The 24,045-nt window shown below is 40.9% G+C and overlaps 1 protein-coding gene across 1 annotated transcript; it reads left to right on the forward strand.

Moving 5' to 3' along the window:
- The first annotated feature begins 272 nt into the window (after window positions 1-272).
- On the forward strand, window positions 273-24,045 carry LOC117500763 (ras-related protein Rab-15-like). The gene is made up of 7 exons (XM_034159537.1): window positions 273-526; window positions 14,397-14,457; window positions 16,883-16,943; window positions 18,459-18,536; window positions 18,620-18,709; window positions 22,789-22,854; window positions 22,955-24,045. The coding sequence occupies exons 1-7, from the start codon at window positions 403-405 to the stop codon at window positions 23,111-23,113; spliced, it is 639 nt and encodes a 212-aa protein (XP_034015428.1). The 5' UTR covers window positions 273-402; the 3' UTR covers window positions 23,114-24,045.

A 24,045-nucleotide genomic window follows, 5' to 3' on the forward strand; every position in this document is an offset into this window, starting at 1 on the left:
GTAAATAGAAATCGATGGGCTGAGCCCACCTGAAGATCTGAGAGTAGATCCGCCCCTGGTGGTTTACTGTTCTAGTTTGCTGCAGCAGTAAACGGTGTGATTTAAGCTGGTGAAAATACACTCAATGTAAAAACAACGTGGCTTGATCATTTTGCCAACAAGCAAAACCGCACAACCCACGACTCGTGATTTTTCCCAAGCCACTTGCTCTCCGGCTAAAATCATTGTACTTTCCGAGCGTCTGTGAAGGCAGCACAGAGCAGCCGCCCGCCTGTCCGCACCGCCGAAGAAGAAGAAGAAGGAGTGGAGGAGGAGAAGGAGGAAGGATAGGAGTGGAGGAGAGGAGAGAGGAGTCAGGAGTCAGGAGTCAGGAGTCATGCTTTCAGTTGATGTTTTAGCATCATGGCTAAACAGTACGACGTCCTGTTCAGGCTGCTGATGCTCGGAGATTCGGGCGTCGGGAAGACGTGTATGTTACGGCGCTTTACGGAAAGTGAATTTGATAATTCGCACATTTCTACCATCGGTGAGTTTTTCAGCCTCCACAACTGTCCTTATATTTAGATAATGAACCTGTTCGACATCATCGAGGACGTTGTTTTTCCAGAAGGAATGACGGAGCTTTTAAAAGCAAAAACCTTTAAAAATTAATAATTTATTTTATATTGTATATCTAGTAACATATGTTCGCTTTAATCCTAAAATATTCTGGATTAAAGTGTGATCTGTTTCCATATGTCACCGTGTATAAAGAACACATTTTCTCTCTTTTTAAAAATTTTCTCTTTCATGTCAACATAAAATTTTACGCAAATGTTGTGCACTCATTGTCAAATTCACAGTTTTGTTTTTAATCACGTAAAATTTGGCTTCATTCAAAAATTTTGGGGTTCCTTCATCTAAAATGGACATGATCTAAGTGATGTAAAAACGCTACATTGTGTTTTAGTGTTTACTGATTTATTTAGTTGGAAATGTTCATGTATCATCACTAAGGCAGCTGGCTGTACAAGTGATGATTTAGTGTTTAACATGTAACTTTTTTTATTTATTTGGCAATAAAATACATGAACATAGAAAATTTAGAAAATTGCAGAGGATAACATATTAAAGTATTAAAATTATTTCCGATGTGGTCCTCAAAAAAAAAAAAAAAAAAAAAAAAAGCAAAGAATGGCATTCCATAGGATTTTATAGTTTTACTTTGTGCACATTGTGATATGTTTTTTCTTTAAGCTTAAAATGTATTTTTAAGATTAATTTTATTGTGATTTGATGTAATTATATATATATATATATATATATATATATATATATATATATATATATATATATATATTAGCAATAGAATGATAATGGCTGGCCAATTATTGGCATTGGCTGATAATTGGTCTATCCCTAATATATATACAAGTATGTATAGACACACACACCTCCAACCATATCTGGTAGAGGTGAACCTGATCAACAGAAAAATTACTATTTTATTAACTTATCACTTAATTTATTAACAAGTGCAAGACCTCATGTTTACATTTTGCCAAAATAGTCATTTGCTCATTTTTCTCACTATTTTAATCACTGCAAATTTATTTATTTATTTATTGGACTACTGGACAGATTTTTTAAAAAATATTTCAGATTGATTTTTTTTAATCTGTACAGTGGTACCCCCAACCCCCCCCCCCCCCCCCCAAATAAATAAATAATTAGATTTATTTATTTATTTATTGACTGCTGGACAGATGAGGGAAAAAAAAATCCCAGTTTGGTGATAGGCTGGATAGAATTGTTTTCTGGAAATGTATCTTTAAAAATTGTGAAATTTGGTACATTTACTGAGGACGGTCCTGTCCCTCTCATGCCACTAGTGTCTCAAATTTGGAGGAGTTCTTTTAACTACATGCCCGATTTTCAATGAACTGGAGATTCTGCTATTCTGTATTTTCTACCACACTGGATTTTATGTAAAAGAAAGAAGCAGTACGTCCTATTCTCTTAGTGCCGGTGCTCATCTCTGGATTCTATAGTGTGAAGTGGATAAGAGTCTACAACTTCCCCTGGAGGGGGATGCCAGCCCAATGCAGGTTACCTCACCAGCCAGTACTGCTTCCCAGTTATAGCTGGATGGATGAGACAGTGATTAAATGTCTTGCCCAATAACACGAAATTTGAACCCAGGTCTACATATTGGTGCTATTAGCTACCTGCTCTACATGGAAAAGTCTAAAGTCGTTTATTTTTTTACAGGATACCAATTTTTATCCAGTCTTCACAAGAATTGCCACAGTTGATCTTCAGTCCATACTTCCCAAATCCTATTTATATGACTACTTGATTTTTTTTAAAGCATTCATCTGTCAAACTAAATTGAAATACGTGGCAAAGCCAACAAGTAATAGGTGACATTGTATCTCAACAACGCTTTGATGTATCACAATGAAATTTGTGACTGAGAGTTTAAAACGGAACTCTCCACATTAAAGAACAGACTTCATACCTTTATGAAACTTAACATTTTTAAACTAAAGGATGGATTCGATGCATCGATAATACGAGCTGTTTTTTTTTTTAAGTACGGTCCCTTGTTCACAAGAGGTTGTAAATGAAATTGTATATAAATTGTTTCAGTGCACAGGCTGAACTGAAAAGGTGGAAACTGATCTTAGGAAAGCATGTGATTTTCTGCTTTCTGGTGCAAAGGCTTACTTGAGATTAAATCCTATTATTAGTTGGGGGGGGGGGGGGAGTGACGTAGAACCTTGTCTCTGTGATATTTGTGTTAAATTAACTTCAGCCGTCAGATCCTCATGTTTCATCAATTTTTGTCTTTCAGAGCATCGTGGGAACACGTTTTTGTGGCCTGCAGGTCGAACAGTCAGACCTGTTGAACACACATCTTTGCATATATTACAAAAACGCACACACAGCGGAGTGTTAATAACCTGTCACATTTTAATATGCAAGCTTGTTTGTCAGTCACAAGGTGTTTAAACAGGATTTCTGCCTACTGGAGACAGCAGAACAAGTCTGACGGGTATCAGGCTGACGTCAACTGCAGAATAGGTTATAATACCATTTACAGTGTCACTTTAATTTTAAAGGGGATATAAAAACTTTTGCAGTATGTTACGCCTCAGTTTTAATTAACCTCTTCGCCAAGGCAGGGAAAAGTTATTCCGATTTTTAGATCATCGTAGTGTGCAGTCCTGCTCCTTGGGACTCTTAAGGTACTGCAAACATTCTGTTTCCTTTTCCTTTCAGCTGGTTGCTCAACAGGTTCCATCTGATTTGGATTGTTTTGTGCACGTACAACAAGGAAAGGGTTTTGGGTCCGAAAATGCAGGATTGACAACCGCTGGCTAGATGATTGTTTATGATCAAGAGATCAGCTTGTTAAGCTGGAGATGAGATGATATTGATAGTGCAGCAAATAACTGAAACAATACTTCACATGGTGATACAAGCACCAAATGCAGCACAAATTCTCCTTAGACATTGCTCTTTTGAAAAAAGCGACAGGCCACTTGAATTTTCACTAGGCGGCCACATAGGGGTCAATTGAAGAATTATACAGGGGTTAAAATATAAAAATGCTCCAATCATATTGAAAACTATACCACATTATTTGTACATACTCCTTAGACATTACTCTTTTAAGAATGCCGAGTGGTCACATGAACTTTCAGTAGGCGGCCATGAAGGTGTCAATTGAAGAATTACACAGGGGTCAAAATTTTAAAATGCTCCAATCATATTGAAAAGTATTCCATTTTATTTGTCTGATCATAAAGATTCCAAAAAGGTATAGTTTGGACTATCTATGACTGAATGTTATGGGGTAAAAACCTTAAGAATGGTGACAAAGGTCAATTTCAGTTTGTACAAGAGTCAAAAGTTAAAGTTGCTCCAATTTTAGTAAAAATGGTGCAAATTGTTTTTTGAGCTACTTGGATTAATAAATGGAATAGTTTTGACTGTGTTGAATGCTTGGTCTCTAAAGTAAAGGTCAAATAATGTTGGCGTCCATTGAATTCTATGACGCATTACCTTTGAACAAAATTGGAGCAACTCCTAACTTTTGACCCCTGTACAAACTGAAACTGAACTTTGTCACCATTCTTGTTGTTTTTACCCCATAACTCTATAGAATTCAGTCATAGATAGTCCAAACTATACCTTTTTGGGATCTTTACAATCAGACAAATAATGCAGTATAATTTTCAATATGACTGGAGCATTTTTGTATTTGTAATATGTAATTCTATGTAATTCTTCAATTGACCCCTATGTGGCCGACTATTGAAAATTCAAGTGGCATGTTGGTTTTTTCAAAAGAGTAATATCTAAGGTGTACTTTTGCCAAATTTGGTGCTTGTATCACCATTTGAAGGATTCCTCTGTAAATATTCTGTTATCTGCTGCACTATGATGACAAACGTCTCTGTATATAATCTTGTCACGAGCAAGAGATCTTTGAATACTGATCTGGATCTGTATTTTTGGAGGATCGATATAACGTAAAAGATGACTTCTTTTTCTTATTGGAACAATTAAGACTCAGGTGAGCGAGATCCATTCAGGCAGGGAAACGTAAAATATGAAGGGCGTGAGAGGGGAATTGCGCACGCAGGGACATTGTCTTTATCGGGGTATCGCAACATCACTTCATGGCTTTATTTATATTATGACAAACGATTAGCTGCTTGAGGTTGGAATGGTGTCTTTAGTCCAATTGGTTGTGGCAGTATCCTCGAAAATGTTGGACAATTATGACATAATTTCACAGTGTTTCTGTGATGTCATCATAATGTCAATCAAACCATCTGAAATCGAATGATTGGGTGATTCAAATAAAAGTTATATAATCTCTCTTGCCCTTGTGGTTGTAGAGATATCACAAAAAAGGTGTTTTTCAGTCTGTTTTTGACAACCTTGACCGATTTGCTCCAAAATTTAATAATCTCACCCGAAGAATATTCCTGCAAAATTTGGCTAAAATCTACTGGCCCATTTACACGCAGACACGTGAACAATGACTTGATCTTGCTGCACTGCTGCCATGCAGGGTAACAAGACAGACAGATTTTGAACAGGGAAGGAAAGAACGATGGGTGATGCTTTTCAACCAGCATGTCTGTCAGAAAAGAAATTTCCTGTTGTGGGATTATCACAGTATTTATCGTTTATTGTTGAGTTCTTTCTTGTCCTTTGTTTACCTGTCAGTATTTATGTGGTGGTGTATTTTTCTGGTGGTACTGTGTCCATCCATGTTTGAAGAAAGCAACTTGAAGAGTTTGGTCTAATTTGGGCCAAACATGATAGAATCAATCGATTGTCAGTCACGGACAAAGTGATTTAAAAATCAGATAGAAAAATTATTTACAGTCAAGGTCGCATCACAGGCTAAGGTCAAAGTTTGCTTCCAATGCTTGCTTATCTGTCTATGTGAAGTATTTAGAATGGCTATGGCTAAAAAAAAAAAAAAACACCTGTGGTTACTAATAAACTCAAATATGGAGTAACATATCACCTTTCTGTCACATGACCTCTGACCTTTGATGGCCCTGAAAGGTCAAAGTCAAGGTGATAACAGGTTAATTGAAACAGTTTGGAGCTAATGTGGATTAAAGATGTTAGTCAAAAATAAAGTGGATCAATTTTGGACAGAAATGATCAAATGTCAAGACTGTACAATCATTCAATTTTTCAATTTCAATTTATTTTCATTTATGTAGCGCCAAATCACAACAGAGTTGCCTCAAAGCGCTTCACACAGGTAAGGTCTAATCTTACCAACCCCCAGAGCAACAGTGGTAAGGAAAAACTCCCTGTGAGGAAGAAACCTCAAGCAGACCAGACTCAAAAGGGTGACCCTCTGCTTGGGCCATGCTACAAACATAAATTACAGAACAATTCACAGAACAATTCACGGACGAATATACAAGAAATGCTATTGGCACACAGGACAGGAGGATCGCCAACACGAATACAACTCCCATCTCTGGATTGAGCTGCACCTTAAACAGAGAGAAAAAAACAGAATCAGGCATCAGAAAGACAAAAAAATACTGTATAATTTGCCAGCATTAAACAACAAGGGAAAAACAGAGAAATACTAAGGTGATCGCCGGCCACTAGCCCTAAACTTCACTAAAAGACCCCAGAATTTAGGTAAGTTGAGGCCGCAGCCCACTCCAATTACTAATAAATGAATTAAAAGAGTAAAAAGCGTAAAACAAAACTGTACCAGTATGCTAGCCATATAAAAGGGAAAATAAGTGTGTCTTAAGTCTGGACTTGAAAATCTCCACAGAATCTGACTGTTTTATTGACGCAGGGAGATCATTCCACAGAACAGGGGCACGATAAGAGAAAGCTCTGTGACCTGCAGACTTCTTATTCACCTTAGGGACACAAAGTAGTCCTGCACCCTGAGAACGTAAAGCCCGGGCCGGTACGTAAGGTTTAATTAGGTCAGCTAGGTAGGGAAGTGCCAGTCCATGAATAATTTTATAGGTTAGTAGCAGAACCTTAAAATCTGACTGAGTCTGAGTCTAGCTGCAGCATTTTGAACCAATTGGAGACCCTTAATGCTAGACTGCGGTAAACCAGAAAATAGAACATTGCGATAGTCCAATCTTGAAGAGATAAATGCATGGATCAGGGTCTCAGCATCGGCCATAGACAGGATGGGATGAATCTTCGCTATATTTCGCAGGTGGAAAAAAGCAGTTCTAGTAATATTTCTAATGTGGAGGCCAAAGGACAACGAAGGATCAAAAATTACCCCAAGGTTCCTCACTTTGTCAGTGTGATGTATGACACACGAGCTGAGGCTGAGCGTTAACTGGTCAAATTGATGCCGATGTCTCACTGGACCAAGAACCATCATTTCAGTCTTATCAGAGTTTAAAAGTAGGAAGTTTCTAGACATCCAACTTCTCACTGCTGCAAGGCAATCTTCTAAGGATTTTATGTGAACGAGATTACCAGCAGTTATCGGCATGTATAACTGAGTATCATCAGCATAGCAGTGAAAGGTAATCCCAAAACGCCGCAATATGTGCCCAAGGGGTGCTATATAAAGGGAGAAAAGCAGGGGGCCTAAGACAAACCCCTGTGGAACCCCAAATTTCATGTCACTAAGGTTAGCAGTAGTGTTACTGTACAAAACACAGTGAGAACGACTGGTCAAGTATGACGTCAGCCATGCAAGGGCACTCCCAGTAATCCCAAAATGATTTTCCAGCCTATCAAGTAGAATATGATGATCCAGTGTATCAAATGCAGCACTGAGATCTAACAGCAACAGAACCGTAGTGGTGTCCGAATCCATTGTAAGCAGAAGATCATTCACCACTTTAGTGAGAGCCGTCTCTGTGGAATGATATTTTCTAAAAGCAGACTGCAGTGGCTCAAAGAGATTATTTTCAGTAAGATAGTCTACTAGCTGCCGTGACACCACTTTTTCCAGAATTTTAGAGAAAAATGATAGATTTGATATCGGCCGATAGTTTGTCAATACACTAGGGTCAAGATTAGGTTTCTTAAGTAATGGTTTAATCACTGCAGATTTGAAACATTTAAGAACAGATCCAGAAGTTAAAGAAAGATTAATAATTTCCAGCACAGTCGGCCCAAGAGTGGGCCACAGGTCCTTAAACAGTTTTGTTGGTATAGGATCAAATAAACAGGTTGTGCTTTTTGTTGACATTATGAGTTTTGTCAGCATGCCTAGTGAGATACTATCAAATTCTGTAAATGTAGTTAATACCTCAGTAGTGGTGCCCACCTCAATAGCAGGGTGTAGTGGCTGGGTTAGTAATGCTGGGATATGTTTAACCTGATTTTCTTACCAAAGTAATCCAGGAAATCTTGTGTTGTAAAAGGAGAGCGAACTACAGGTGGTTATCCATGCATAAGTGTTGCCACCGTGTCGAACAAGAACTTTGAGTTATGCTTGTTTTTGTTGATCAAATCAGAGTAGTAAGTCCGCTTTGTAGCCAATAATGCATGCTTATAGTCTAAGATAGCATCACGCCACACAAGGTGAAATACTTGTAATTTTGAACGACGCCATTTCTGTTCTAGGCCTCTTGCTTTATGCTTGAGATCACGCAGATATTGATTTGGGGGAGCACGCTTTTAACACAGGTGGTGCAATCATGTCGAGTGTAGTTTTGAGCACTGAGTTTAAACTATCCACAAGTCTGTCTACTGACTGGGTATTTGTCAAATGTGAAGCTAAGACATCAGGCAGTTTAGCTTCGAGTTCAGTCTTAGTTGAGGAGTTGATGCATCGCCATAATGATATATAAGGTTGTTCCACTAAACACAACTGCGAAACTGTAAACTTAATGAGTGATCAGACACCACTGATGTAAGAGGCATGATGTCAATATTTGTGACAGCAATACCACGTGCGAGAACCAGATCCAGGGTATTTCCACTAACGTGCGTCAAATCCTGAATGCATTGCCGAAATCCTAATGCATCCACAATTTCCATAAATGATTTGCAGAGGGGATCAGAAGGCTTATTTATATGAATGTTAAAGTCACCAATGATCAGAATGTTATCTATACTAGTTGACAAGTTAGAGATGAACACACCAAATTCATCTAAGAATTCAGAATATGGGCCAGGAGGCCTATATACAGTGACAACATAATACAACTGATTTTTATTCTTCTGATCTTGGCAATGTGTAATATCCTGAGCAGACCGGAGAATCAGATGCTCAAACGAGTGATATTTGTAACCTCCAACAGCTAATAAGCTAAACCTAGATTTATAAATAAGAGCAACACCCCCACCTTGCTTCGCATCACAAGGGACGTGACTAAATGTATAAGCTGGTGGGCAGGCCTCATTTAAGGGGAGGACAGCTGTAGGTTTAAGCCAGGTTTCACGTAACCCAATCATATCTAAGTGATGATCAATAATTAGATCTTTGATCAACAATGATTTTGAGGACAGTGATCTTATGTTAATGAGACCCAGTCTAAGGACCTCAGTGGGGTTGACAGTTGAACTGTTTGGGTTTAGGGGTGGTTCTAGAGTAGCATATATAAGATGCCTAGAAGTAGGTTTAGGTTTAAGACATTCCATGCGCGTTGTAGGTAGCAGACACGAAATCTTTGCTGTTGCTGGAACAACCACTGGGCCATCCTCAATTTCAACATCATACAATATAGTAATGGGTATTAAGTTTGGAAAGCAAATCCCTCTACGATTTTTATGGACACGACTACGGAAGCAGGCCACAGTCTCAACTTGTTGAAATTCCCTCCCTGGCAAATAAACTGCACTGTCACCATAGTGGATTTTCTGCACTAAGTTCCCCGCTAAGCTAATGGATTCCACACCCACATTTGACATAAGCCTTGCAGGGTCTCTAATCACCTGCTCCGTGGCCTGCTGTAGATTCCTAATGTTACCCTCCCTGTAGAGCTCTATCTATGTTCACAGACAAGATGGTGGCGCCTTCCCCAGTAGTAGTTCCCCATTATCACTGAATCACAAAACAATTAATTTACATGAATCTGTGCTAAGATATAAGCACGAGGCTCAGATTTTGCACTCTAATGGAACCTTCTTGTTTATTTGTGGGGCGTGGCTATGAAGCATATCCATTTTGGCAAATACTAACTTTTTTCATTTGCTGAAAATCTGAATGTGCAAGACTGAAAAGAAGTGTGCAGACATACTTATTTTTGTTGTTGCTTTCTGTAGTGTGCCTATTATGATTAATTAAAAATTGCACTGAATTGTGGGACAGGACGTGAGGGGTTGGGGGCATATTTTCTGCAGTATGTTGTACCCAATTAAGATCCTTACCTGTCAAAAAATGCCTCTCAAAGAGGAAAAAACATATTTCACAACAGTATAAATTGCACTTTTTTTGAATTAACAGCTGTTTAATTTGGGATTTTTGAACATTGTTGTAGTATCCTTTTTATTATTGGCATTTATTAATTTTTTGTTATTTGATTTTTGCTTTGTGTTATACTTCCTGGGATAGCCCTATATACATGTGTAATAAATGTTTATTACCTATCGAATGATATCTTGATACATAAGCCACACCAGAGACAAAATTGCAGGTCCTCCCACACTAGTAAAAAAAAAAAAAAAAAAAAAAGAAAATGTATGCGTTATGCTCAAAAATATGGTGTGTGTGTGTATATATATATACTCCCACTTAGAAATCATGGAGGGGTCTGAAATTTTCATTTTAGGTGCATGTCCACTGTGAGAGACATAATCTAAAAAAAAAAAAAATCCGGATATCACAATGTATCTTTTTTAATTTATTTATTTTTTTTATTTTATATGTTACTGCTGCAAATAAGTATTTGAAGACCTACCAACCAGCAGGAATTCTGGCTCACACAGATCTGTTAATTTTTCTTTAAGAAGCTCTCTTATTCTGCACTCTTTACCTGTGTTAATTGCACCTGTTTGAACTTGTTACCTGTATAAAAGACACCTGTTCACACACTCAATCAATCACACTCCAACCTGTCCACCATAGCCAAGACCAAAGAGCTGTCTAAGGACACCAGGGACAAAACTGTAGACCTGCACAAGGCTGGGATGGACTACAGGACAACAGGCAAGCAGCTTGGTAGAAGACAACAACTGTTATGATTATTTATTAGAAAGTGGAAGAAACACAAGATGACTGTCAATCTCCCTCAGTCTGGGATTCCATGCAATATCTCACTTTGTGGGGTAAGGATGATTCTGAGAAAGCTCAGAACTACATAGGAGGACCTGGTCAATGACCTGAAGAGAGCTGGGACCACAGTCACAAAGATTACATTAGTAACACATGATGCTGTCATGGTTTAAAATCCTGCATGGCAGCAAGGTCCCCCTGCTCAAGCCAGCACATGTCCAGGCCCATTTGAAGTTCACCAGTGACCATCTGGATGATCCAGAGGAGGCATGGGAGAAGGTCATGTGTTCAGATGAGACCAGAATAGAGCTTTTTGGAATCAACTCCACTTACCATGTTTAGAGAATGAGAACAGCCCCAAGAAAACCATCCCAACCGTGAAGCATGGGGGTGGAAACATCATACAGTGGGGGTGCTCTTCTGCAAAGGGGACAGGACGACTGCACTGTATTGAAGGGATTGGTGGATGGGGTCATGTATTGCGAGATTTTGGCAAACAACCTCCTTCCCTCAGTAAGAGCATTGAAGAGGGTCATGCTGGGTTTTCCAGCATGACAATGACCCCAATACACAGCCAGGGCAACTAAGGAGGGGCTCCGTAAGAAGCATTTCAAGGTCCTGGAGTGGCCTGGCCAGTCTCCAGACCTGAACTCAATAGAAAATCTTTGGAGGGAGCTGAAACTCCAAACCTCAAAGATCTGGAGAAGATCTGTATGGAGGAGTGGACCAAAATCCCTGCTGCAGTGTGTGCAAACCTGGTGAAAAACTACGTTTGACCTCTGTAATTGTAAACAAAGGCTACTGTACCAAATATTAACATTGATTTTCACAGGTGTTCAAATACGTATTTGCAGCAGTAACATACAAATAAATTATTAAAAAATCATACATTATGATTTCCAGATTTTTTTTTTTTTTAGATTATGTCTCTCACAGTGGACATGCACCTAAGATGAAAATTTCAGACCCCTCCATGATTTACAAGTGGGAGAACTTGCAAAATCGCAGGGTGTTCAAATACTTATTTTCCTCACTGTATATATATAATTGTGTGTGTGTGTGTGGGGGGGGGGCAATGAAAAGTTGAAATGACAGAAAAGTTTTGACAACCATTTGACTAATTAGTCAGTTAATTACGCAAATGATTGGTAATGGAAATAATTGATCGCTGCAGGCTGAATCAAAACGACCCTTTCTAAATTCACAAATTTCATTTTCACAAGTATTTATTATTTTAAGATAATGTACAACATATTGGCAGCTGTATGTTTTTGCTCCAAAAGCAGAAGGTTGGAGATGAAAGAGGAAGATTGTCATGTGAAACTCGGAGAAGCGGTGAGACAGGGACCGGGTGGCAGTGAAGTAATACTGGATAACTAATGCAGTTGTGTTGATGGAGACAGCTCGGAACGTACTGGGTGTGAGTTCTGGTCAGAGGAAGAAAGACAATTTGTGGTGGAATGTACAAGAAAGTATAAAGAGAAAGAAAATGTCAAAAAAGAATTGGGGAAGTCAGAGAGATGTTGAAAGTAGGCAGGAGTACAAGGAGATGTAGCATAAGGTGAAAAGAGATGTGGCAAAGGCTAAGGACAGGGCATGTAGTGAACTGTACACCAAGTTGAACACTAAAGAACAAGAAATTCTTGTATCGATTGGCCAGACAGAGGGACTGAGGTGATCAAGGATGCAGATAGAACTGTGCTGACAAGTGAATAGAGTGTATTGAGAAGGTAGAGGGAATATTTTGAGGAACTAATAAATGAAGAAAATTAAAGAGTGAGAAGGATCGACGATGTGGCTAGAGTAAATCGGGAAGTGCAGCAGATTAGTAAGGATGAAGTGAAGACCACAATGAAGGGAATGAAGCATGGAAAGGCAGTTGGTTCAGATGACATACCAGTGGAGGCATGGAAATGTTTAGGAGAGGGGGCAGTGGAATTGCGAACAAGCTTGTTTAATAAAATCTAGGAGAGTGAGAGGATGCCTGAATAGTGGAGAAGTGGTGCTGGTCCCTATTTTTAAGAACATTGGTGATGTGCAGAGCTGCAGTAACTACAGAGGCATAAAGTTGATCAGCCACAGCAAGTTATGGGAAAAAGTAATAGAATCTAGGCTTAGAAAAGTTGTGAAGATCTGTCAATATGGTTTCATGCCAAGAAAGAGCACTACAGATGGAGTGAGTGCTAATAGAGAAGTATAAAGAAAGTCAGAAGGAATTGCATTGTCTTTTTTGGATTTAGAGAAACCTTTTGACAGGATGCCAAGAGAAGAGTTGTGGTATTGTATGATAAAATCTGGAGTGGCAGAGAAGTATGTGAGGGTGGTGCAGGATATGTACAAGGACAGTGTGACAGTAGTGAGATGCGCAGCAGGAATGACTGTTACTTTCAATGTGGATGTGGGATTACATCAAGGATCAGTCGATTATTGACCTAATCCCACCTCGTTTGGAATGGTATAGGTTGACACATAAACTCAAACGGGAGTGTCCATGGAGTGTAATGTTTGCAGATGACATTGTGATGTGTCGAGAGGCAAGCTTGGAGAGGCAGAGAGATGGAGAGATGCTCTAGATCAGAGGTCTCAAACTGATTCCAGATAGGGCCGAGAGGGTGTAGGTTTTCTTTGCAACCACCCACTCCATCAGGTGATTTCACTGATTAACTGATTCTATCTGCTTAAAGTGATTTAATCAGTGAAATCACCTGATGGAGTGGGTGGTTGCAAAGAAAACCTACACCCTCTCGGCCTATCTGGAATCAGTTTGAGACCTCTGCTCTAGAGAGAAGGGGAACGAAAATGGGTAGCAGCAAGACTTGTGTGTGTGAATCAGAGGGAGCCCAGTGGAATAGTACAGTTGCAAGGATTAGAGATGCTGAAGGTAGATGACTTTAAATACTTGGGTGAACTGTCCAAAGTAATGAAGAGTATGGTGAGAAGAAGAGAGTGCAGGCAGGGTAGAGGTGGGTAGAGAAACGGCGACGGGAGTGATTTGTGACAAAAGAACATCCGCAAGAGTGAAGGGGAAAGTCTGTAAGACAGTAGTGAGACCAGCTATGTTGTACGGCTTTGCGATGGTGGCACTAACAAAAAGACAGGAGGCAGAGCTGGAGGCGGCAGAGCTGAAGATGTGATTTCTTTGGGAGTCATGAGAATGGTTAAGATTAGCAATGAGCATATCAGACGGACAGCACAGGTAGGACAGTTTGGAGACAAAGTTACAGGTGAGACTGAGATCATTTGGACATATACAGAGGAGGAATCCAGGGTATATAGGGAGAAGGATGCTGAGGATGGAGCTCCCAGGCAGGTTTATGGATGTGCTGAGGGAGGACATGCAGGCGGTTGGTGTCACAGAGGAAGATGCAGGGGACAGGGTGAGATGGAGACAGATGATCATCTGTGGTGACCCAGGAGCTGGTGTTTTAACTCCATTTATCTGTTGTCCTTCAGGTAAAACGTCGCTGTCATTGAGTCAGTTGCACCTCCCTTTGAGACAAACTGATGTAAATGTAGACTTGGTGCCTGAGGATATTTTTGTTAGTAGTAACACACTCAGAGCAATACTCATTATTTTCTGTTAAATAAATTCAAAATACCCCAAACCGGAATTGGTTAAGCCGCTCTCACTTGAGAAAGAATGAGAATTCATCAAACGTCTGTTGCCATATGTGGATTAAAAATGTGTTTTTTGTGTTTTTTGTTATAGGGCTTGATTTTAAAATGAAAACATTGGAAATGGATGGAATCAAGGTGCGAGTGCAGATATGGTAAGTGCACTTAAAAACCTCTACTCCTCCACATCAGTGTAAAATCGATGCTTACCTTTACATCAGTTGTTTGTACAATCGATTTCCAGGCAGACTTCAAGACAAAGTATAAGACCAAAACCACGATAATCTGAGTAATCAGTTACCTTGAGATCAACAGCAACTCAAAAATATTTTGCTTGATTACTGCTACCTTTGATGCCATTGGTTGGTCACATGATTTTAGTCTAGGGCTGCAACTATCAAATATTTTTGGAATCGAGTATTCTATCGATTATTTCATAAGATAATCAGATAAAAGTACTTTTCTGTTTTTAAACGATATCAATAATGGCAGGGCTCTCCCTAAGCAAAGGCACAATGTCGCTGTGCGATCATGCAGATTTTAAGTTCAGGGTGTTACCTCTCGCTCTGTTTTCACGGGTAATTATTTATTTTTTCACATTGAGTTTTGGAGCTTTGCCAAACCATAAACCCAGGCGGTCTGTGAAATCTTCAGTCTGTGGACAGGATGTTCTTTTTTTGTTTTCTCTCTTATTGCACATTTCATTTGTACTTTTTATTACTGTGATTTATTCAGTGTTTATACATGCCGTACAGAGTGCAGCTCAAACCAAAGTCAAATTCCTTGTTTTCTGCGGCTAGTTGGCGAATAACACAGCCTTTGAAAAATGGCTGTGGAGGGCAATGTTTCCACAAAAGCTGCACTGATAAATCAACTCTACAGCCTGTTGATTAAAAACTCTTATTAAGGCATTTTTGAATAGTTAAACATGATTCACTTAAAGTGTGTGTCCTTTCGCTTCATCTGCAGAGGTGAAGAGCACCCAGTGGACCAAACCGTATTTTGTTTTTTTGTTTTGTTTTGTTTTTTTAAAACATACAAACACACTGCTTCACTTTAAATGCAAAATAAGTCAGTTTCAGATGATCAGCGCAGACCCTCTCTCTTAAAAAGCATTATTTTACTCAGCGTACAGCTTTGTAAACTTGTAGTTTACAAAGCCGTACTCCTGCTACATTGATTAGCTCTTACATTAGTTATGCATGCTGTGTGGTCTTCTTCTCCTTTTTTTTGTGGGAGCATTACAGTGCCACATACAGGCCTGGCATATGTACTACAGCGTTAATCCTCAGCAAAGAATTTGCCTAGAACATTCTTTGTAATCAAATTATTCGAGTTACTCGAGTAATCGTTTCATCCCTATATTAGTCTAACACTCCAAGCTTTATTTGGTCTTATCAGGTCATGATTCTTTTGATGTTTAAATGGTAGAAGCTTTCATTTCTTAATAGTCTGCTTCAAATCAGAAGAAACAAAAATTACAATAGGTGTTCCACAAGGCTCAGTTTTTGGATGTCTGCTGTTTAACAACTAAGCAATGGTATGTGTCCCAAAAATGTACTGATCATGCATTAGGGACATGAATTACTGGATGTCGACAAAGATTTTAATAACTGAACAAAGATAAAATGGACACATTTGTTGTAGGTCTAAAAAAAGTAAAAAAAAAAAAAAAAAATAGTGCGCATCAAGTCATTATCTGTGAAATACAGTAATCTGATCTCTGGATTATAATCTTAGTTTTGAGAGTCATAACAGGTCAGGTGAGGTTTTTGATCATGCATTTGTGCTGAGAATCACAGCATGCCACACAGTATGGAACCACCTTGTATCATGAATGGCAACCCCACCCAGGCAGAGAACCAGTTCGTCCCCATGTCTCAGAAGTAGCTGTCTGTTGCACCAGGTGAAATGTGATTGTCTCTTTGGCCTCTGCTGTGCTCCTCAGTACTGATGTGCATGTGTGACAAACACACCACATGGCCAAAATGCTACAGCTGACATTCCATCACAGTGTAAGTGATGCTCTTCTGCTGATTCTCCTGAAGTAACCATTCATTTAACGCAAAATTGTTCCAGTGTATCCCCCGAAGAGACCTAGCACCAAGAACATCTAGTCATCATCTTAGGACACTGGTTAGTGTGCAACTATCACAACCATACAGTTAGACAGGGAGCAGCAGGGCCCTAAAAAAAAAAAAAAAAAATGGACCCATGTTCTCCTGCAAATATATCAACATCAGCAAGCACCTCTGTCCATTGTCCTCGTGACTCCATGAGCTCCTGCCTGGTGTTTCTCCATATCAAAGGCATAAAACCTGGAGACAGTAACATTATGCCAAGATAATTGTCTCTGTCAACAGGTTTGACACTTTCATCGTACATTGATTCTCTTCTGATAGCAAAAGTCCAACAAGTCCTTGAAAGCCTTGATCTTCATCGTCAGGACAAGACAAGTCTGGCTGCTCACTCAGCTTCTCAAGTGCTGCAATAAAAAAGACAGCTTGCTGTTAAATGATTTGATTCAACCTCATCTGTTGCATCTGCTTACGGAGTGACCGTGTTCTGTCTTCTGTGCAGGGACACTGCAGGTCAGGAACGGTACCAGACCATCACCAAACAGTACTATCGCCGGGCACAGGTGATCACGCCATTGAAGTCAAGTTACAGCTATGAGTAATTTGTTAATCTTTTTGATGACATGCCCTTGAGTTCATATTCCTTTTGAAAGGTCTTTATTGCTCTTGTCCTGTGTTGCGGTGGTTTGAATCATATTTATCTAATAGATTACAATTTGTTCATGTAAATGGGGAATCTTCTTCACAGACTAAGGTTAATTATGGAGTTCCACAAGGTTCTGTGCTAGGACCAATTTTATTCACTTTATACGTTTCCCTTAGGCAGTATTATTAGACGGCATTGCTTAAATTTTCATTGTTACGCAGATGATACCCAGCTTTATCTATCCATGAAGCCAGAGGGGACACACCAATTAGCTAAACTGCAGGATTGTCTTACAGACATAAAGACATGGATGACTTCTAATTTCCTGCTTTTAAACTCAGATAAAACTGAAGTTATTGTACTTGGCCCCACAAATCTTAGAAACATGGTGTCTAACCAGATCCTTACTCTGGATGGCATTACCCTGACCTCTAGTAATACTGTGAAAATCTTGGAGTCATTTTTGATCAGGATATGTCATTCAATGCACATATTAAACAAATATGTAGGACTGCTTTTTTGCATTTGCGCAATATCTCTAAAATTAGAAAGGTCTTGTCTCAGAGTGATGCTGAAAAACTAATTCATGCATTTATTTCCTCTAGGCTGGACTATTGTAATTCATTATTTTCAGGTTGTCCTAAAAGTTCCCTGAAAAGCCTTCAGTTAATTCAAAATGCTGCAGCTAGAGTGCTAACAGGGACTAGAAGGAGAGAGCATATCTCACCCATATTGGCCTCTTCATTGGCTTCCTGTTAATTCTAGAATAGAATTTAAAATTCTTCTTCTTACTTATAAGGTTTTGAATAATCAGGTCCCATCTTATCTTAGGGACCTCATAGTACCATATCACCCCAATAGAGCGCTTTGCTCTCAGACTGCAGGCTTACTTGTAGTTCCTAGGGTTTGTAAGAGTAGAATGGGAGGCAGAGCCTTCAGCTTTCAGGCTCCTCTCCTGTGGAACCAGCTCCCAATTCAGATCAGGGAGACAGACACCCTCTCTACTTTTAACATTAGGCTTAAAACATTCCTTTTTGCTAAAGCTTATAGTTAGAGCTGGATCAGGTGACCCTGAACCATCCCTTAGTTATGCTGCTATAGACTTAGACTGCTGGGGGGTTCCCATGATGCACTGAGTGTTTCTTTCTCTTTTGCTCTGTATGCACCACTCTGCATTTAATCATTAGTGATTGATCTCTGCTCCCCTCCACAGCATGTCTTTTTGCCTGGTTCTGCTGGAGGTTTCTTCCTGTTAAAAGGGAGTTTTTCCTTCCCACTGTTGCCAAGTGCTTGCTCACAGGGGGTCGTTTTGACCGTTGGGGTTTTTCCGTAATTATTGTATGGCCTTGCCTTACAATATAAGGCACCTTGGGGCAACTGTTTGTTGTGATTTGGAGCTATATAAAAAAAATTGATTGATTGTTTTGTCCAGGGTATCATCTTTGTATACGACATCACAAACGAGCCGTCCTTTCAGCACATAGTGAAGTGGGCCACTGATGTAGATGAGGTAAGCCACAAGCATCAAGAAAATCTCAACTGTGCCACTCTGTGGAACTCAATCTCCAGTTAATAGGCTTGTTTGTGTTTCAGTATTCTCCAGAAAAGGTGCAGAGAATCTTGGTAGGGAATAAATCCGATGATGAGCCGAGGAGGCAAGTGACCAAAGAACAAGGAAGCAAGGTGTGTTTGAGGAAGATGCCTTAAATACTTTTGGTCTTTTTACAGTACTTTCGCTGAGATTACCTTTTTGGTGTTTCCTGTTTGTTGTTGGGATAGCATCAAAACCAATATGCTAATTTTTATTAAACCTATGCCCGCTGGTTATTGGTTGACCTGTGCATCACTACCGTCTATCCATCCGTCCGGGCTTGTGTCTATAAACTTTTATTTTCCACACAGTCACTAAAGAACACCTTGTCTGATTGAAACTATTTCTTGGTGGTGAATTGGGGGATGCTGGAGGAAGGTTCCTTTCAAATATGGCCATCGTTCACAATGGACACTGTCTGGATTTTACTTTCGTGTTATAACAGGGCTATTCCACAGGGCGCCATTCTACTACAATCACCCTTAATCCAAAAAAGTGCAAAAACGGGATGCCTCCTGACAGGCTGGCTTATAAAGTACAGACTTGGCACCCGTCCCAAAAAACAAAAGAAAGGAGCTGTGCTCCCAGTCAGACATGTTCGAGATGTTCAACTTTGAACAAAAATGCAACAAACGCTGCTTCAGCTTCAAATTTTTACCCTGCTAGAGAACCATCAAACAAGTTTCAAGCCGTAGTCGTTATGAATACCCAGTTTAAAGACGTTTGAACGTGATTGAAGCTGTTAACACTGCAATACCTGGAAGCTACTATCAGAGATTTTGAGAATCTGGATGAATTTTTAAACCGTTCAAAATTTGTATCCCAATTTTCAGAATCACCTTTATTCTCATTGCACAGTAAAACAGCACAACGAATTGCTTGTGCATCCTCAAGCAAATCTGTTGCTGATGATGGCCGTAACTACTGCGTATGCCAAGTTTGTTCAAGAGATACAATGATGCTTCAAAACGTGCCCTGATTTGCTATCCAGGATTGAATGGGAAGAAACAGTGCTCCGTGGAATAGTCCCATAAGTAAGTACACTTTGTCTGGTTGAAACGGTTTCTTATTAGTGTTTGGGGGAGTCTATCAGAATTATCCTTATGAAAATGGGGGGGTCAGTACACCACCTGCAAATGTGTGAAGCACCATCTTTTGCATACAAATATACCATATTTAAAGCATCAGTCATTCACTATAGAACAATTTCCGGACTTTATTATCACCTCTCCGATAAAACTATACACCAACTTAACATACAAGCAGGAGCATATGTCATGTTTTGCATTGCTGTTGAGGTTTTATTTATTTTTTTAGTATGGCCAAAGCAGGTGGTTACTCCACTTGTTCTAGTCTGCTTGAGGTTTCTTCCTGTAATGAAAACAATCCCCGAGGACGTTTTTCTTCACTACTGCTGCTACTGTCATTCTCGGAATGCCTTGGGGCGACTTATGCTTTGAGTTGGGATTGTGTGTGTGTATGTATGTATGTATGTATGTATGTATGTGTATATATATATATATATATATATATATATATATATATATATATATATATATATATATATATATAATATAATTTGATGCTTCTGTTACAAGTCTGTAAATAAAATTTTCGAATAAGTTCTCATTTCAAAAACTTGTTTAGGATCAAAAAGTGGTAACATTTTATTGGCCCACCCTGTATATGAAGAGTTCAGATTCAAAACACAGTATCTCCAAAACCATAAATTTTTAGTTGACGCCAACATGAACAAACTTAGTCTGCATTTCCGCATAGGGTTTCCTTTTCCTTTCGTATATATACTGTGTGGTGTGTGTGTGTGTATGTATGTATGTATGTATGTATGTATATATATATAATATATATATATATATATATATATATATATATTATATATATATATATATAGATATATATATGTATATATGTATGAACCTGAAGAGGACAAAGCACCTTTTTCCGGTCGAGAGCCATGGCCTCGGATTTGGAGGTGCTGATTTTCATCCCAGATGCTTCACACTCTACTGCAAACTGCCCCAGTGCACGCTGAAGGTCCTGATTTGAAGAAGCCAGCAGAACCACATCGTCCGCAAACAGCAGAGACGAGATTCTGTGGTTCCCAAAGCAGACCCCCTCTACACCCTGGCTGCGCCTAGAAATTCTGTCCATAAAAAATAATGAACAGAACCGGTGACAAAGGGCAGCCCTGGCGGAGGCCAACGTGCACTGGAAACAGGTTTGACTTACTACCGGCAATGCGAACCAAGCTCCTGCTGCGGTCTTACAGGGACCGGATAGCCCTTAGCAAAGGACCCCGTACTCTCGGAGCACTCCCCACAGGGTGCCCCGAGGGACATGGTCGAACGCCTTCTCCAGATCCACAAAACACATGTGGACTGGTTTGGTGAACTCCCAACGAACCTCGAGCACCTGATGGAGCATGTAGAGCTGGTCCAGTGTGCCGCGACCAGGACGAAAACCACACTTGCTTCCTCCTGAATCCGAGGTTCGACCATCGGTCGAATTCTTCTCTCCAGTACTCTGGAATAGACCTCCCCGAACTCCTCCCAGACCTGAGTTTTTGCCTCTGCGACCGCACGGGCTGCGGCACGCTTGGCCTGCCGGTACCTGTCAGCTGCCTCTGGGGTCCCACCTACCAACAAAGTTAAGTAGGACTCCTTCAGCTTGACGGCATCCCTTACTTCCGGTGTCCACCACCGGGTTCGGGGATTGCTGCCGCGACAGGCACCAGAGACCTTTTGACCACAGCTACGAGCGGCCGCATCGACAATGGAGGTGGAGGTGGAGAACATGGTCCACTCGGACTCCATGTCTCCAACCTCCCCCGGGGATATTGGGAGAAGCTCTCCTGGAGGTGGGATTTGAAGACCTCGCTGACAGAGGGTTCCACCAGGTCATTCTCAGCAGACCCTCACGATACATTTGGGCCTGCCAGGTCTGACCGGCTTCCTCCCCTCCCAGCAGATCCAACTCACCACCAGGTGATGATCGGTCGACAGCTCTGCCCCTCTCTTCTCTCGAGTGTCCGAGACACGTGACTACAAAGTCGCTCATTGACCTCCGGCTCAGGGTGTCCTGGTGCCACGTGCACTTATGGACACCCTTGTGCTCGAACATGGTGTTCGTGATGGACAAACTGTGACTAGCACAGAAGTCCAACAAATGAACACCACTCAGGTTCAGATCGGGCAGGCTGTGCTTCCCGATCACCCCCCTCCAGGTCTCACTGTCGCCACCCCACGTGGGCATTGAAATCCTCCAGGAGAACAATGGAGTCCCCAGTCGGATTGCTATCTAGTACCCCCTCCCAGGGACTCCAGGAAGGTCGGGTACTCTGCACTGCTGCTCGGCCCGTAGGCCGAGACGACAGTGAGAGACCTGTTCCCGACCCTAAGGCGTAGGGACACGACCCCCTCGTTCACACGGAGTGAACTCCAACACATGGCGACTGAGCTGGGGAGCAATAAGCAATGCCACCCCAGCTCTCCGCCTCTCCCCGATGGGCAACGCCAGAAAAATGTAGCATCTAGCCCCTCTCCAGGAGTTGGGTACCAGAGCCCAAGCTGTGCATGGAGGTGAGCCCGACTATCTCTAGTCGGTATCTCTCAACCTCCCGCACAAGCTCAGGCTACTTCCCCCACCCTGCGAGGGTGACATTCTACGTCCAACAGCCAGGGGCTGTGAGCATGGACCGGGCCGCCGGGCCACCCGCCCTCGGCCGCCACCCAATCCTCTCTGCACCCAACCCCCATGGTCCCTCTGCAGGTGGTGAACCCACAGAGGGCGGGCCCATGTCGCTCTTTCGGGCTGAGCCCGGCCGGGCCCCATGGGCCTAAGGCCCCGACCACCAGGCGCAATATATATATATTATTGGTGTGGTTACAGCAGCAATATTATAATCCGATACAGATCTGGGTGTTGATTGGTGATTATTTCTTTCCTTTCTTTGACATTGGCAAAAAACTAAAAGTGTGAAGTTGATAATACCGTCTTATACAGTGCAGGGCATTTTGAGAAAACATGCTCTTGAGAATGTCTGGAAATGCTCATTTCATCATCTATCTAATGAGCAGAACACTATTTCTGCTTTATTCCCTGATGTCAAATGAGGGATTGCACTAACCTTATGCATAACTGAATCTCACAGCTGGCAGAAATCCACGGCATGGAGTTCTTTGAGACGAGCGCTTGCACCAACAGTAACATCACTGAGGTAGGACTGAGATCCACCTCCCACGAAGCCATGTTAGAAACGTGCATAAAGAACATGCGGCATCATGTTTTGGGTGGTTGTTTTTTGTTTTCCCCTGTAGTCGTTCACGAGGGTGACAGAACTGGTGCTGCAGTCTCACAAGAGAGACGTGGACAACTTGTTGGGCTCTCTGGATGATTATTTGGACATGGTCGCTCAGGAGGAAGAGAAGGACAACCAAGCTGCCACCGACGGCGCTCAGAGGACCTGCGCCTGCTAGTCGCAAGACCGTCACAGTACCGTAGATGATTGGTAAAGACGTCCCTTTTTGGCAGACACCAAAACTGCTGGTAAGACGGTGCTGGATCGGGATTTCATGAGTGGCGTTTACAGGTTTTGATTCAAGCCAAACACTTGTTTCACCGGCTGGGCGGTTAGAATAAAAACCTGCAGACGATTGGCCTGTCACGTCACTGATTGGCCCGCCCCTTGCTGTAGTGTCATACAGAGGGAAAGGCAGTTTGCAGGAGCCCCACTCAGAGGGACTACACGATCTGCAGTTCATGTATTGTATGTTTGATGCATTTTCTTTCCAAAACAGCTGTTTGTACCACATGCCTACCTTATTCCTTCATATCTGATTGGTAGCCTCCTGCAAAGTCAGACTGTGGACCCATGTTTTAAATAAAGTGAGCTGATTAATGACGCTGTAAAAAGGTTAGCTCAAGGATAAAAGTAATTATTTATTATCCGTGGAAACACAGACCGAGCTGAGACAGACTGATTTTACACAGCGGGGAGAGAGAGAGAGTGCTGCGGCCTGTACCGGTACCTTGCTGAATCAAATGCATGTTTGTGTTGTGTGGTGATGTAAGTTGTGCATTTAATGTAATTTATTTTTTGGGTCCAATGAAGTGCCATAAATGGTGTCATTTTGGCTGTTGTAGGGGTTTGTGGTGGTAAAATTGAGGATGTTGCAAAAAAAAAAAAAAAAAAAAAATTCCAAATGTCTCATGTTTGCAAGATCAATAAACTAGAATTAATTTTTTTTTAACTAATTATGGGGTGTAAGAGCCTTGATGAGTCAGTAAATTAAATTTGATCAGGAGTTGTTTGAATTTTTCATCACTTGCTGTGAAAGGAGAATGATCATGTCTTGAATATTTAATGATTGGAAACTGATAAAATGTATAAAAAGTTGTGAAAACAAAA

This window comes from Thalassophryne amazonica, chromosome 19 (assembly GCF_902500255.1).
Source record: "Thalassophryne amazonica chromosome 19, fThaAma1.1, whole genome shotgun sequence".
Classification (NCBI taxonomy): Eukaryota; Metazoa; Chordata; class Actinopteri; order Batrachoidiformes; family Batrachoididae; genus Thalassophryne; species Thalassophryne amazonica.